Source organism: Tamandua tetradactyla, chromosome 7 (genome assembly GCF_023851605.1).
Source record: "Tamandua tetradactyla isolate mTamTet1 chromosome 7, mTamTet1.pri, whole genome shotgun sequence".
Lineage (NCBI taxonomy): Eukaryota > Metazoa > Chordata > Mammalia > Pilosa > Myrmecophagidae > Tamandua > Tamandua tetradactyla.
The window spans coordinates 30012943-30027316 of NC_135333.1; the positions used below are offsets into that span (position 1 = coordinate 30012943).

Here is a 14374-nt window from a genome sequence, read left to right on the forward strand (position 1 = left end):
GGACAAAGTCAGTACAGTTATCCTCCTTTTACAAACGGGGTCCTCGAGGCACGGCAGAAGTAATTGGTCCAGGGCCATACAGCTGTAAGAGGAGCACCAGGATTCTAATCCAGGCAGTTTGGCTCCAGAAACACAATCTTGGAGATCATTAGAGAGTTCACATCAAAACCAGATGTAGGATCAGTTCAGGAATAACTCCGTATTCAGCGCCTAGTATGAACCAGGAGAATCTGCCGGAAGGGGAAAGGCCCGGCGCGTTACGCTAGAAGGCGCCAGGGGTGCGCGGCTCCTCTAAAGGGCGGGGCCTGGCGAGCGGAACTGCGGAGCTTCGGTGGAGAGGCGCGCCCCGGAGGCCGAAAGTACAGCACCCGGAAGTAGTTTCAGCAAACGTGAACCGCGTTTTCAAGCCTTTCACCGCTATGGGTCGCAACAAGAAGAAAAAGCGAGATGGCGACGACAGGCGACCTCGACTCGTTCTCAGCTTTGATGAGGAGAAGCGACGGTGAGTGGAAAAGCCAGACCGACTTCCCCTCGGCCGCCGGGCAAGGCCAAGACCAGGCCCCGCCTGCGCCCGTCCACGCCCCTCGGCCTGGCCAGCAACTGCTAGTCCACTGCTTTCCTGCGGAACGAAAGCGCCCCCTTCCGGTGCTCAACCCTGTGAAATGGAATTGCTGGCTCCCAGCCCTCGCTCCACCCGTTTTCGCTGCTCCGACTCGCGTGGCGGCTCTGTGTGTGCGGCTAGAAAGCCTGTATCTCGGGTCGATTTCTACCCCCTTACCCCAACCTTAGTCCGGGGCTCGGCACATAGTATGTTCTCAGCCGCTGCTGACGAGTGAGTGAATGAAGTGAGAGTAGCGTAAGTTTATTCAGTTACTCACCAGACGTTTTATTGCCCTCCTTCTGCGTGCCAGGCCTTTGTGCTTAAGCGTCTGGCCTGTCGAATAGAGAGACTCAAAGTGCCCCCTTGGTACATGCTAGTGGGTTACGGAAAAACGCAGTGCTTGCTGCCAGAACCTATAGAGATGGTGCAGCCGCACTTGTGGGTAAGATGGAACTGAGATGAGATATAGGAAGGGAAATGCTGGGCCATCAGCAGGAGAAACCGAGGGTAGCATCAACAGGTCATACAGGTGGAACAGGGGGGTGGATGTCCTGGGGAAATGACATATTGGTCCAATGGAGGGTTTGTGAGGGCCTGAATCACCTTGAAGTGGTTTAATCCCCTGGGTAATGGAGCTGTGAATGGTGCTCTCTACCTGTTGTGTGTACGTCACAACCTGTCGCTGCCATCTGGCTGTTGCTTGGAGCTGGGACCACCACCCTCACCACCCTGCGCAATGGGTATTAAGTGAAAAGAAGCAGCATATTCCTTTCTCCTAACTTTTTGCGATCTGATGGTGGACAGGTAATCTCGGTTTCTCTGTCTGCAAAATGGGGATTGGTACCTACTACACAGTATGTTCTGAGAAGTAAATGAGTGAAGACCTGCACATCTTTGGAATGGTGCTTTGCACATAGATAGCACAATGTTAGCTGTTTTTCTGTTCCTGGAATGAGCCCTTTCCTTACAGCCTCTCCTGACTTTCCTCTGCCTCCATCCTATAGGGAGTACCTGACAGGCTTCCACAAGCGGAAGGTGGAGAGGAAAAAGGTGGCTATTGAAGAGCTCAAGCAGCGGCTGAAGGAGGAACGGAAGAAGCTCCGGGAGGAGGTCTCTAGTGCCAGGGGGCTTGCAGCCCGGGATGACCTGAATAGGGGCAGTTATAAGGGTGAGGGGTGGTATGAGCAGGACTAGGGAGCAGAGCAGTTCATACAGGTAAAGATAGTGAGGGCCTGGGGCCTGGAGAAGGTTTGGGATGGGATCTCCTCCCAGTCTTCTACACCAAGCCTTGGTCTCACTTACCCTGGAGGTGAGTGATGCACCTGCCTTAGGTTGGACTGAGAACTATATATACTGTGTTCCCTTTGGGTTTCAGCGCCACCAGGAGTACTTGAAGATGCTGGCAGAGAGAGAGGAGGCTCTGGGTAAGTCCCATCTTTAGATGGGGGAACAGCCAACAGGTGTGAATTGATTTATACCTTCGTTTTGGGATCAGGTGCTGCACAGAGGCCACTGTACCTCTGGGGTTTTGGTGGTAACCTAGAGGCTGATGGTAGTCCTCAGGCACCTCTAAGTGTGAGTGGATCAGAGACTAGGAAAAGGAAACCTAAACCTCCTGGTAAACTGATACTAAATAGAGAACCCAGTTTCTGAGGCCTGGAGGGACTGGGGATGGAGGAAAAAGGGTGGAAGCAGGTCCCATGTGACATTGGGTCCATCTTGAGTGGGGACCAGGAGGTCTGAGGTCCCCGTAAGCAAGAAGGGATGAGAAGCGTATTTAGGATGTTCATCTGCGGACCAGTGACCTCACAGATGCTCTCCCCTTGGGTGGTGGGGGCTGTCATCTTCCAGAGCTGGTAGTGCTGCTGGAGCCTGCTTGCCTATGCTCTGGGGCTGAGACCCAGTTCTGTACCCATCCCACACAGAGGAGGCAGATGAGCTGGAGCGGCTGGTGACGGCAAAGACAGAATCGGTGCAGTACGACCACCCCAACCACACGGTCACTGTGACCACCATCAGTGACTTGGATCTCTCAGGGGCCCGGCTGCTTGGGCTGCCTCCTGCTGAGGTGGGTCCCAGGCCCAGCCCTGAAAAGAAGAGGCACAAGGGCAGATTGGCCTGTCAAAGTTTTGTCAAATGCTGGCCATGTCATAGGTGTTCTATGCAAGGGGCTTTTTCCCTTCTGGACACTCTTCAGGCCTTGACCAAATCCCAGACCCAGGGGGCTTCAGTGGCCAGCTCCACCACTGAGCTGCTGGAGTGCATGGATATGTTTCTTTACTTTGCCTTTTCTTCCCTGGAAAATGGGGATCACTGATACCACCTGACTTCTGGGTTGCTGTGAGGATGAAAGTAGTTAATCTGTGCAAACCGTTTAGCACAGTGCCCTAATATGTCGTAAGTGTTCAACAAAAGATAGCTATTTGTTATCATCCAGTAGGTTGCAGCAGTATTTAAAACAGCAACAACAAAAATAAACAGAAAAATGGAACAGAATTGGAAAATATCAAAAAGATCACAGTAAATATTGTTTCATTTAAAATTGTGGCTCTCCAATTTGTGCCAGAATCTATATATATATATACAGATACAGTTAGAGTGCAAAACACATTCCTTACCACTGTGGGTTATAGTTTCCAGAGTCCTAAAGCCACTGCTTTATCACCTCCTTACTGATCTCACACTTGTCTTTTATTTTATGCTCATTTTTCTGCAACGTCTGAGGCAAAGAAAAGTCTTGTCCTCATTTTACTGTTTGTGAATGGTTGCATCTAAGCCACAGTGGCGCAGGATTTTGAATATACTTCTCTGCTGTATAAGCCGTTTTAAGATGTATCCATGCTTTTCCTGCCAAGACCTCTTGAGCCCTATCCCAAGCCTGTGAGATATCAGGTCACACCTCTCACACTGACATATTACTTGGGACACTCAGGCCAGGCCTCCTGAGCTACTGCTCTCTCTAACAGTTTTTGTCCTGTGCTTCTTTAGCAGGGGGCTGAGGACAGGTCCGAGGAAGAGGCGTCATCCGGGAAGAAGACAACCAGATCCTTACCCAGGAAGTCTAGAGACCCTCTGCTATCCCAGCGGTGAGCCCTGCCCTATGGTCCCCTATGTTCCCAGTCCTTGGGGCTGGCAATGGTGACCTGACTTGTGGAACCACCTCCTACTGGCTTGTGGTGGGTGGTGTGGGGCAGGGGACAGCCCTCTACTCTGTCTTTGGGTGGTCCTCAGTGTTGTCTCCTTTTCCCTCCCACCAAGAATGTCAGACCCTAGACACCTTCAGTGCCTGGAGGAAAGGCCCTTTCTATGAGCGCAGATGCTAGCAGGCCCTCTGGTGTCAGAGCAGGCTGACTTTGGGATGAAATTGGTGCTCCAGCATTCAAGGCCTGTTTTGACTTTCCCTCCATGAGCCAAGCTGTCAGTCACTCAGCCTTCCATCCACCACCCTGTTTCCCAGCGTAAACAGGCCCTGGTCTCACTGGCCTTTCACCTTCCTACAGGATCTCCTCCCTCACGGCATCACTGCATGCACACAGCCGCAAAAAGATCAGAAGGAAACATCTCCGACGGACCCAGGACTCTGCCAAGAAGCCCCCAAGTGCTACTCGTACCAGTAAGACTCAGCGCCGCCGACTGACAGGCAAAGCCCGGCATAGTGGGGAGTGAGCCCTGAGAGCCAGGCTGTGCCCAGGCTTAGGCTGCACAGACCTGTCCTACCTCATCTTGGCTCTCCCAGAAACCCAGTCAACACCTAGACAATGGCTTCTCAGCCCATGGTTGGGATGCCTGGACTTCTGTGACCTGGGGCTGCGCTTTCCTGAGGACCACCCTGGAACTTGGACTCCAGAAGGAGCTGGCAGCTGAGAGCTGGCCTCCCCCAGGAGGAGCCTTCAGGGCCAAGTTTGGGGTGCCTTCCCCAGTATATATCCCACCCAACACTCACCATATTTGTGAAACTAAGTGTTTATCTGTAGTTTGTTTGGCCTTGGCCTTCACACTGTGAGCCAAGGACTTCATTTCTAGCAGTTTTCCTTGTGGGTAAAATAGGGTATTGTTAAATCCAGGTCCCCTAGCCAGGGTTAAAGATGACCATTGATAGAACCAGAGCCCACCCACTAGTCTGAAAAGCAGGCAGCTGAGGCAGGGTGTATCCAGTGAACAGTGCTAAGCTCTGCCTTTGACTGCCTGAAATTTTGAACCTGTTCCTCTTCCTTTTAGCATAGTGTCCTAGTACGTAGTAAGTATTCTTCAAAAGATAGCTACTTGTTATCATCCGGTAGGTTGCAGCAAGTATTTAAAACAGCAACAACAAAATAAACAGAAAAATGGAACAGAATTGTAAAATATCAAAAAGCATCAGAGACCTCATTGGTCTCAGCTGAAATTCAAGGGGCAGAGGCAAATGAGTCATGGGACATGCCCCAGCCTCAAGTTTGGGCAGCTTTCCCAGGCTTCTAGCAGCTGCTTCTCGGAGTCCAGCAACGGAGTGATTCATCTTTAATTTTTAAAGAGAATGCATCACAACTCGTTTAAGAGTGGTCCCTTCAGAGTGGACTCCTTAGGAGGCCAGCTGGCATTCTGGCAAGGGCTGCCATTTCTCTGTGCTTCTTTGGGATAGATCTTCAGGGAGGCTTCAGAGCTGATGAAAACCAGCCTGATTCCTTTCCTTGTCACAGCTCATGAGTAACCCAGAATGGGGTTCTCTCTGCCCCTAGTTTGTTTACATGTCCCACCATCCCCTGGCTGAGAGGGGCTGTTGGCAGGTCAACCTATGGCAGGCAGAGACTTGGTGCCAGTGAGAACAGGCAGAACCCCTGTTTGGGGCATTATCAGAACCCCTCTTAACCCTTACTGGTTCTTCTGGGATCCTGGAACAGGAGCCACAGGCATTTGGGGTTGTGCCCTGTTTAGGGGAGCTGTGTGGGAACCTAAACATTAAAGCTGCAAAGGGGAATAGGATAAACTCTTAGCCCCCAGTGAAACTCGTGGACATGTGAGAGAGATGGACAGGGTGACAGGACAGTACAGGGGCTGGGCTGGGCACTCAGGAGTATAGCTGCAGGGTTTTTCCCACCCAGGGATGCTCCTAAAGGGCAGGGAGCAGGGGTTTGCGGGGCAGGCCTTTCCCTGCACTCCTTGGAGAACCTGCCAGAAGTGGACCCACCCAGCCTCTGGGTAACTCCGTCATCCTCAAAACCCACCTGGTAATGGCTGGCTGGTACACATCTCAAGACCACCCCTGGGCTTGGGCTGGGACCTTCCCCTTGATCTGGTCCCTCTGCTCCCTCTTCTTGTTCTTCCTATTTCCTTCCAACTGTGGGAAGGTTGTGGGGAACGTGTGTGACTCTATCCCTCTGCTTGGCTTCTTCCGTTCCTGGGCAGGGGGAGGGGACTGGGGCCACGCTCTCCAGCTGTACTCAGCCCAAGGCAGAGGGTATGGACCTTGCCCTCCTGGACCGCTGGGAACACAGCATGCCTGGCTGTGAGCCCCGAATGCCACCTGACTACCTTGTGATCTTTTGGGTGCTGACCTCTGGCTCATTTAACTCACGTGTGAGACGACACAAGATACCTGCCTCTTGGGGGCCCCAAGGCTGAAATGAGACCTTGTACGTGACCCACTTCCCATGGTACCTGTGCTCCCTGGGTGCTCCTTCAGTGGGAGTTTCCACTAAAACAGTTGCCACTGCTGCTTTCCACTGAAGTGTCTGAACCAGATCCCTTTGCCTTCCTCCAGTGATCTGGGGTCATTTATAACTTACAATTATAATGTAATGTTTACAAGTATTAAATTCCCTGCTACTCTTTCCTACATGAACCACTGATTCTTCCAGCAGACCAGGGAAATTACAGTGGTTTGGCCAAATCTAGAATTGGGGACAATGAAATCAGAACCCTCGGAGAGCCTGTTTTTCTCCCAGGAGCCCTCTATCCATGCACCGCGCCTGCTGCTTCCTCTGTGGGCCAGTGGGGTTAGGGCCTCCAGGAAGGAGCTTTATTGAGAAGGGTTATATTTAACTATATGATACCAAACTAGGTTTTAGAACAACTGACTTCTATAAGGGGAATTCTTGAGTTAACTGAAGTTGGGTGGTGATCAGCCTGTAGCTGGGAGGGTGTAGAGCGAGGGGCTTTTGTCATTTTCAGCCAATGACCTTCACCCCGTGGTCTGTTATGGTTGCCTGCACTGCTTCATCATAATCACATTTCATCCAGCAGGAAGGAGAAAGAGATGGAGAACATGCCATCCTTTTAGGGAAACTTGGCACATATGTCCCATTGGCCAGGCAAAGGGCAAGGGCAGGGAGGTGTCCCTACCTGTCATGGGGGCTAGGAGCTGGTCTATTCTGGGGAACTAGGTGCCCAGACAAGAGTTAGGGATTGTGTCATCAACAAAGGGATATTGGGATACAGCCAGCAGGTTTTTGTAGAAGCCAAACTCATAAAGGGCTGTAACAAAGGGAACAGGCCTTTGATCTGTTCCCCAGTTATCATACTGAGCTCCGAGAGGCTGCAGCAGACATTAATCTGTCTTGAGGCCTGACATTAATTCACACTGAGCCCTGAGAGGTGGGCCCTCTGCTGGAACTGGGAGCACGACAATGGGCACTGGCCATAAGTTACAGGGAGCCAGGCCTCCAGTCAGTAGAGGAGAAACTCCCAGTAGGATGTTTAGGAGTGGCCTGAGCCTCCCCAGGGGGTGAGGCCAGTGGAGCTGCCTGCGTGGTGCGGGAGCCATGGAGGAAAGGGTTTCTATGTCAGGTAAGCCTTGTCCTCAATCCTCACCAAGGTTCCCCCAGTGTGCTTGATGCCCCCAGGTTGAGCTGTTGGCCTCCCTTTGACTGTGAAGATGTCTCTGGTGAGGGGTTTCTGGGCCTGGCAGTGAAGTGGTTAATGGGTCAGCCGTGTTGTCTGAGCACCACTGCCTGGTTCCATGGGTGGAGGCCAGAAAGGCGGGGAGGGAGCCTGGGCATGTATTCTCAGGTAGCTCCGTGACCTTCAGCTTCCTCATCTGTGAAATGGGAGGACACCACCTGCTGTGTAGGATCATCATAAGGTGTAGAGGGCAACGTGTGCTCAAGTTGCAGGCATGGGGTATGCATCTAGTGTCAGCTTATTGTCCTAGGCAGCTATGAAGTTGTCAAAAAGACAACTTTTGAGGTCAGTTGTCTTCTTATCCACGTGTTGTAGGTGGGAAAAGCAAAGTTGAAAGGAGTCTGGGCTTTCTCTAAATCACAGCTGGGCTTGGATCTTGAGCTTTCTGATTCTTGTACCTGTGCTAATTCTGATGCCTGCATGGACACTGTTCACCCCTCACCCCCCACCATAATGACACTGGGGCCCAGGAGTGGGGGGTGGGTATTGCTTCCCTTGACCCTGATAGGAAACTTGACTCAGGGATCCCCCGCCTGTCTCATGACTAGCTGGCCTGCTCTCACCTTGCTTGTGGAAGCCAGGCGGAGCTCCAGCACCATCACGCCAGGACAGGGTCCCTCCTGGGGCCTGGGCTAGTGAAGACTTCTTAGTCCCTGGGGAAGCCAGCTGTGTCCTCCCAGAACCACCTCAGCCATTTCCCCCACCTCCAGGACCAAGCATGGTGGCCATTCATTAAGCGTGTTTATTGAATGCTTCTTTATGTCAGGTGCTGGGCTGGAGCAGTATCAGCGACTATACTGTCAGACCTTCAACAGAGCAGCACACACACCACACGTGTGTGCAAACACAGAGGATTGTAGCCTGCAGGAAGGGCAGGGCAGGCTTCACCCAGAAAGTGATGGTAGAATCACTGCCACTGGTGGCCGAAGCCTCAGTCCTTTGTCTGGGTCCTCTGGTGGCTCTGGTGGGGACCTTGGAGGGCTTTTGGTCCAGGCCCAGCCATTGTTCCAACCCCGATGAGCGATTTATCCGGAGCTTAGGGAGCTCCCTGGCTGTTCCACTGCGATACGGTCAATGATTAGAAAAGCCCTCCTTGCCCTGACCTCACATCTACTTCCTCCAGGTGCACCAGAGCCAGCTCTTGCAGCCTCTTCCACTCTTCCCTGCTCTGAGCCACCTCCTCAGGGAAGCCTCCCCTGACTCCTCCTTTCCTACCCTGGGCAGAATTAATTTCTCCATCTGGCCTCCTATGACTCATTGTTTCCTTCTTTTAAATAAACCATGAACACATTGCAACCTGGTTGTATTTGTCTCCCCAGTCAAATCATGAGTTTCCTGAGTGGCAAGTTGTGTCTTTCTAATTTCTCTGTTCTGCCCCTGGCACAACACCTGTTTCGCTATAGGGACTCCCACCCTACCCCAGCCCACCCCTGCCAGGTGCCCTCAACAACACTTGAAATAATCTGTTTTAGAATTTTCTTGGTCTATGATCAAGCTCACTTTTCTTCTTCTTCTTCTTTTTTTTTTTTTGCATGGGCAGGCACCGGGAATCAAACCTGGGTCTCCAGCATGGCAGGCAAGAACTCCGCCTGCTGCGCCGTGACCCTTTTTTTTTTTCTTTCTGCTTTCTGAATCTACTTTCTGAATCTACCTTCTCCACCCGCACACAAGTACATGCCTCTCTCCAGGGCCCTGCTGAAACCTTCCTTCCTGTCCAGAGAACGTCACCCTCTCCCTTCTACCCCTTCACCAGGACTGGCAAATATCTCCGAGAGGAAGAGGATGGGAAACACCCTTTATTGAGCACCTATGGTATGCCAGACATTTGCACTGTGAACTCACCACAAAATTGCAAAGTGGGCATTAGCTCCATTTGATAGATGAAAAAAACTGAGTCTGAGCGGTTAGGGCAGCATCAGAAGTCACTCAGCCGTGGAGGAGACAGACCTTTACTGAAGGTCGGGTTCAGTAAAGCATTAGTGGGCAAACATCTGTATGGGCCTAAGGGAGCACAGAGCAGGGAATAGGGCATTCAGGAAGGCTTCAGACAGGAAGTGACCCTTGCCATAAGCCATCTCAAAAGATGACTGGGGGAAGGGGCAGCCTGCAGATGGAGGGCCCTAGGTGAGCTAAGAGGGGGCATGCCAGAAGAGGAGAAAGCACAGAGGCTGCCAGCACTGATAGGGCCTTGAAAGCCACACCAAGGGTTTGGGCCCTTATCCTGTGGGCAGTGGGAGCCTCCGGGGTGGGGGTTTCATCCGGGGAAAGTCAGGGCCAACTCTGTGTTTTAGCAGAGGGTACACTGGGTGGGGGGGTTGGTGGGGGTGGGGTGGTTAGTAGAGGCTGAAGGCCACGAACGAGACCCAGCTTCAAGTATTCAGGGTAGAGGCGAGGAGACCCTCATGCAGGCACCCGTTCACTCTCTCATCAAATATTTACTGAGCACCTACTCAGAGCTAGGCACTGGGGATACAGTGGGACTTACAGTTTGTGAGCAGCAGCTGCGCAGACAGAGAAGCGGAGACCAGAGGGGAGAGAATAGTAGCATGCGTTGAACACTTGCTTTATTCCCATCACTCTTGATATGGTTTGACTCCCTGAGTTTTCACAGCAACTCCACAAGGCAAGCAATCCCAGTAAGCCCATTTTGCAGGTGAGGCACACTGAGGTGTGCACCTCCCACCCCCGTTGGCCAGGAAACTGGCTTAGCTTAGTGCTAACTACTCACCACCCCTGAGTTGGAGCCAGGTTTAAACTGTGGGTGGCCTCTGGTTGGGTACATGGAAATCCCCAGGAAAGGAGTGATGGGAAGTCTTTAGTCCAAGTCTGTAGGTGGGGGTGGGGTGGGGGGCGGTACAGGGAGGAGGGGGTTTGAAGTCTGGAGGCAGAATTCCTTCTGGTTCTTGAAACCCTTAGTTCTTTCTCTGAAGATCTCCAACTGATTGGATGAAGCCCGTCCATCTTCCTAAGGTTAATCCTCTCTACTTAAAGTCAGTTGCTTGTAGATGCTAATTCCATCTAGGAAATACCTCCTCAGTGACCATTAGGCCAGTGTTTGATGGAACAATTGGACACCATAACCTAGCCAAGCTGACACACAAAATTAACCGTTCCAGGAGCCCAAGGAGCTCCTTTGCACCTTTCACCAGCCAACATACTCTATTGTACATACATCTTGTTTGGGTGCTGTTTCTGTCCATTAGAATAAGCACCAGGAAAGCGGGAGATTTGGTCTTTTGTTCACTGATGTATCCTCAGCACACACAACTGTGCCAGCACATAGCAGGGGCTCCATAAATATTAGATGAATTGAATTGTCAGGAATGTCACCCTGAGTTGGCTTCACATTTTACTGATTGATGGGAGTAGGGGGGTGAAGCTGTAACCTGTGCTCCAAATTCAAACCGAGCCTCCCCTCTACCCCAGCCTTGTTTGGGGGCCAGGCTCTGTCTCTACTTAGGTTTTGTCATCGCAGCTTCAAAACACCCTCTATCCTTGTGTACGTTATTTTCTCTCTTTTACAAGTGAACAAGCTCAGAGAAGTCAAGTACCTTTCTCAAGGTCACACAGTTAGATCCAGGCTTTGAACATGGGATTTGCTACCCCCACTTTCCTTACAGTAAGAGGGACTGAGCAGGTTAGTGTGATGCCCCAATATATCCCAGAGTAATTTGGGCAGAGAATAAAAAAGTATTTGCAAAGTCCCCTTGGAGGACTGGGAAGAAAGGAGAAAATATTCAATTTCCCCATCTGGGGAATTCCTGATATTCCTGCAAGCAGTGGGGACAACCAGTTCAATAGACTGAGCACTCAGTCTTGGGGTTTGCCCCTATGAAACTTATTTCTGCAAAGGAACGGCTAAGCCTACTGATAATTACGCCTAAGATTCGCCCCCAGAGAACCTCTTTTGTTGCTCAGATGTGGCCTCCCTCTCTAAGCTAACTTGGCAGGTGAACTCACTGTTCTCCTCCCTATGTGGGACATGACTCCCAGAGGTGTAAATCTCCTGAAATGTGGGACAGGACTCCCAGAGATGAGCCAGGATCTGGCATCATGGGATTGAGAAACCCTTCCTGACCAAAAGGGGGAAGAGAGAAATGAGACAAAATAAAGTCTCAGTGGCTGAGAGATTTCAAACAGAGTTGAGAGGTTATTCTGGAGGTTATTTTTATGCATTATATAGATATCCCTTTTTAGTTTATGGTGTATTGGAGTGGCTGGATGGTGCCTGAAAGTGTTGAACTGTGTTCCAGTAGCCTTGATTCTTGAAGATGACTGCTTTTACAATGTGACCTTGTGATGGTGAAAACCTTGTGTCTGATGCTCCTTTTATTTAGGGTATGGACAGATGAGTAAAAATATAAGGACAAAAAATAAATAATAGGGGGCATAAAGGGTAAAAAATTGCATAAATTGTAATACTAGTAGTTAATGAGAATGAGGGGTAAAGGTGTGGTATATATGAGTTTTTCTTTGCTTTTAATTTCTTTTTCTGGAACGATGCAAATATTCTAAAAATGACCATGGTGGTGAATACACAACTCTGTGATGATATTGTAAACCATTGATTGTATACCATGTATGGACTGTAGTGTATGAAGATTTCTCGATAGAAATATTAAAAATAAAAAAAGAGGAACTGAGCAGAAAACTCATCATTCAGTCTGGACTAGGATGATTTGTTCACAGGCTGTCTCCCCCAGTACCCAGCTTAGGCCTGGCATATACCAGGCACATGTGAATGTCTGAAGGAATCAGTGAATGAACATGTTTTTAGAGGCCTGTATAGTCAGACACATGGGGGGTTTGGTTCTGGCCCTGTTACTTCCTAGCTATGTGACACAGTCAAGTTGTTTAACTTCTCTGATTCTTTTTTACTGAGAAATGGAGATCTCAGTACATACTAAGGTTACTACATCCTTTTGAATGTAAAAGTTTTGGAATAGAACCTTGAGTACAGGAAGTGAGCTAAAAAAAAAAAAAAAAAAGGATGAGGGGAGCTGTTGCTCAGGTCAGTGCAAGTGTGCAAATGTGCAAATGGAGGCTGAAAGCCCCGGGCAAGGAGGGTTGGTGGTCCCTGAGGCCCAGCAGTAACTAGTGCTGGGACTATTCTAACGCATTGACTTTTTACTTTGCGTTGTTTCATTTCATCTTCACTGCAACACTATTACGCAGGTATTACCGCTGCCTCCATTTGACAGGTAAGGAAACTGAGGCACAGAGAGGTTAAAAGTTTAGTCTAGCTCAAGGTCTGGGCTAAGGCCAGCCGTTGGGAATGCGGAAGCGGCTGAACCCACGAGAAAGAGCTCAGAGGGAGAATTTGTCCCCACCTGAGGAGAGAGATCCGCCAGTGCCAGCCCTCTGTAGGGCCCCCTGGGGTCCGGGCCCCGGCGAGGGTCCGGAGCGGCCCAGGCGAAACGTGCCGCGGGTCCCGCGCTCTGGAGGCAAGGGACACCGCCCGCCTCGGCCCCTCCCCCTGTCCTCGGGTCGTCCAATCGCATAGCCTTCATGCAAATGAAGCACCCGGAGAGAGCCTATGGGAAAGCGACAGGGGCGTGGTCTTCCGCCGACCACCCGGGCGGTGTTCTGATTCATTGTTAAAATAAAGAGACCGTGACCCCCGCGCCCCCTAACCCGGCACCCCTGGTGCCCCCTGCGCTTGGAAACCCGAGCCGAGGTTCGAACCCGTCAGCTGCAAGGGTAGGGCTGGGAGGGGGGCTTGGGTGCAAGCGAAACCGGGAGGGACGGCCTGGCTGCCTGGACGGATAGAGGTCCAGGGGTCCATTACCGGGGTGGGGCATGCGTTTGTGCTTAAGGTTTTTCATTATTATATCCACATCTAACGTGCAATTTAGAAAGCGATTCTACTCATGGCGGGGGCTGGGAGGGTGGGGGTGGGTACCGACCGGAGCAGCGAGGGGCACGTGGAGCAAAGCTTTCCCCTTCTTGGGGAAATGAACGGGGTGCTCCGCCCGAGGAGAGCTTCTGTTTGTGTTCGGACCGGGGGACAAACCGCCCAGGCTGGCCCGGACGTGTGCGCCCCCCTCCAACGAACGACGCTGGGGCCCAAGATCCTGGAGCCACGGAAGGCCCGGTGGGTGCCGCGCCCCATATGGAGCTCTGCCCCCACCCTGTTGCCCTCCCAAGGTCCTTCTGGGGAGGAACCTTGCACTGGCTGCCCAAAAAAAGAAGCAAAATCCCCCAGCTCTCAGCTGAGATTGACAACAAAGACCTGTCCCCTGGGATGCTTGGGAGGAAACTGGCCAGGTAAGGACAGCTATAGGCAGGTGACCCCGGTGCTGTAAGGTCTCCCCTAGCCTGCCCTCTCTGTGTGTGTCTGGGAAATTGGATTCCAACCCCCTCCTACTCCCACTTCTACTCTCTTCCTGGGGCTCTGATTGGATGGGAAGGGAAAGAGGACATCCCCAAATCTGTTTTCTGACTTGGCTTTCTTCCAGGGCACAATGTTGACACCCCCAGGGGCACCCAAAAGGGAGAACCCTGGACTCAAGGCAGGATAGCAGGGTTTCTCTTTGCTTAAGTTCTGCAGCAAGCTTGCTGTGTGACCATAGGCCAGTCACTTTTTCTGAGACTGTCCTTTCTTTACATTGTGTTGGCCCAAGGCCCCTGTGCTGGTTGTCAGTGTGGTCCAGGGCCCCCTCACTTCCACCTTGGAGGGTGGGGAGGCACACCAAGGTGGGATCCAGCTCAGCCACCATGACCTTAAGCAAGTTACCGACCCTCTCCCAGCTTTGATTGCTACATCTGAAATTGGCGTTAATATCATCTACAATACAGGATAGCTGCAAGGTCAGAGCATTTTCAAACTGGGGTACATTGGAATCACCTGTAGGACTTAAAATGCACACCCCGGGCCTTACCCTCAGAGATTCTAAC

General features: G+C 51.4%; 1 protein-coding gene across 3 annotated transcripts; it reads left to right on the forward strand.

Moving 5' to 3' along the window:
* Positions 1-307: 307 nt before the first annotated feature.
* NOL12 (nucleolar protein 12) lies at positions 308-8825 on the forward strand. Of its 3 annotated transcripts, none has more exons than XM_077168770.1 (6): positions 308-502; positions 1606-1711; positions 1977-2025; positions 2527-2669; positions 3593-3687; positions 4102-8821. In XM_077168770.1, exons 1-6 carry the CDS (start codon positions 420-422, stop codon positions 4265-4267), a joined length of 642 nt encoding a protein of 213 aa, XP_077024885.1. In that variant the 5' UTR covers positions 308-419; the 3' UTR covers positions 4268-8821. The 3 variants fall into 3 exon arrangements, with proteins under 3 accessions (XP_077024885.1, XP_077024884.1, XP_077024886.1); XM_077168769.1 differs by having other exon boundaries at positions 312-502; positions 3590-3687; positions 4102-8820; XM_077168771.1 differs by lacking the exon at positions 308-502 and adding an exon at positions 1084-1405 and having other exon boundaries at positions 3590-3687; positions 4102-8825.
* The last annotated feature ends 5549 nt before the right edge of the window (positions 8826-14374 follow it).

Bases quoted from the DNA above. Each gene is read 5' to 3' on its own strand.
- NOL12 (XM_077168769.1), top strand. From the start codon at position 420: ATGGGTCGCAACAAGAAGAAAAAGCGAGATGGCGACGACAGGCGACCT. The intron at 503-1,605 runs GTGAGTGGAAAA...TCCATCCTATAG, and splicing joins TTTGATGAGGAGAAGCGACG to GGAGTACCTGACAGGCTTCC. The intron at 2,026-2,526 runs GTAAGTCCCATC...CATCCCACACAG, and splicing joins AGAGAGAGAGGAGGCTCTGG to AGGAGGCAGATGAGCTGGAG.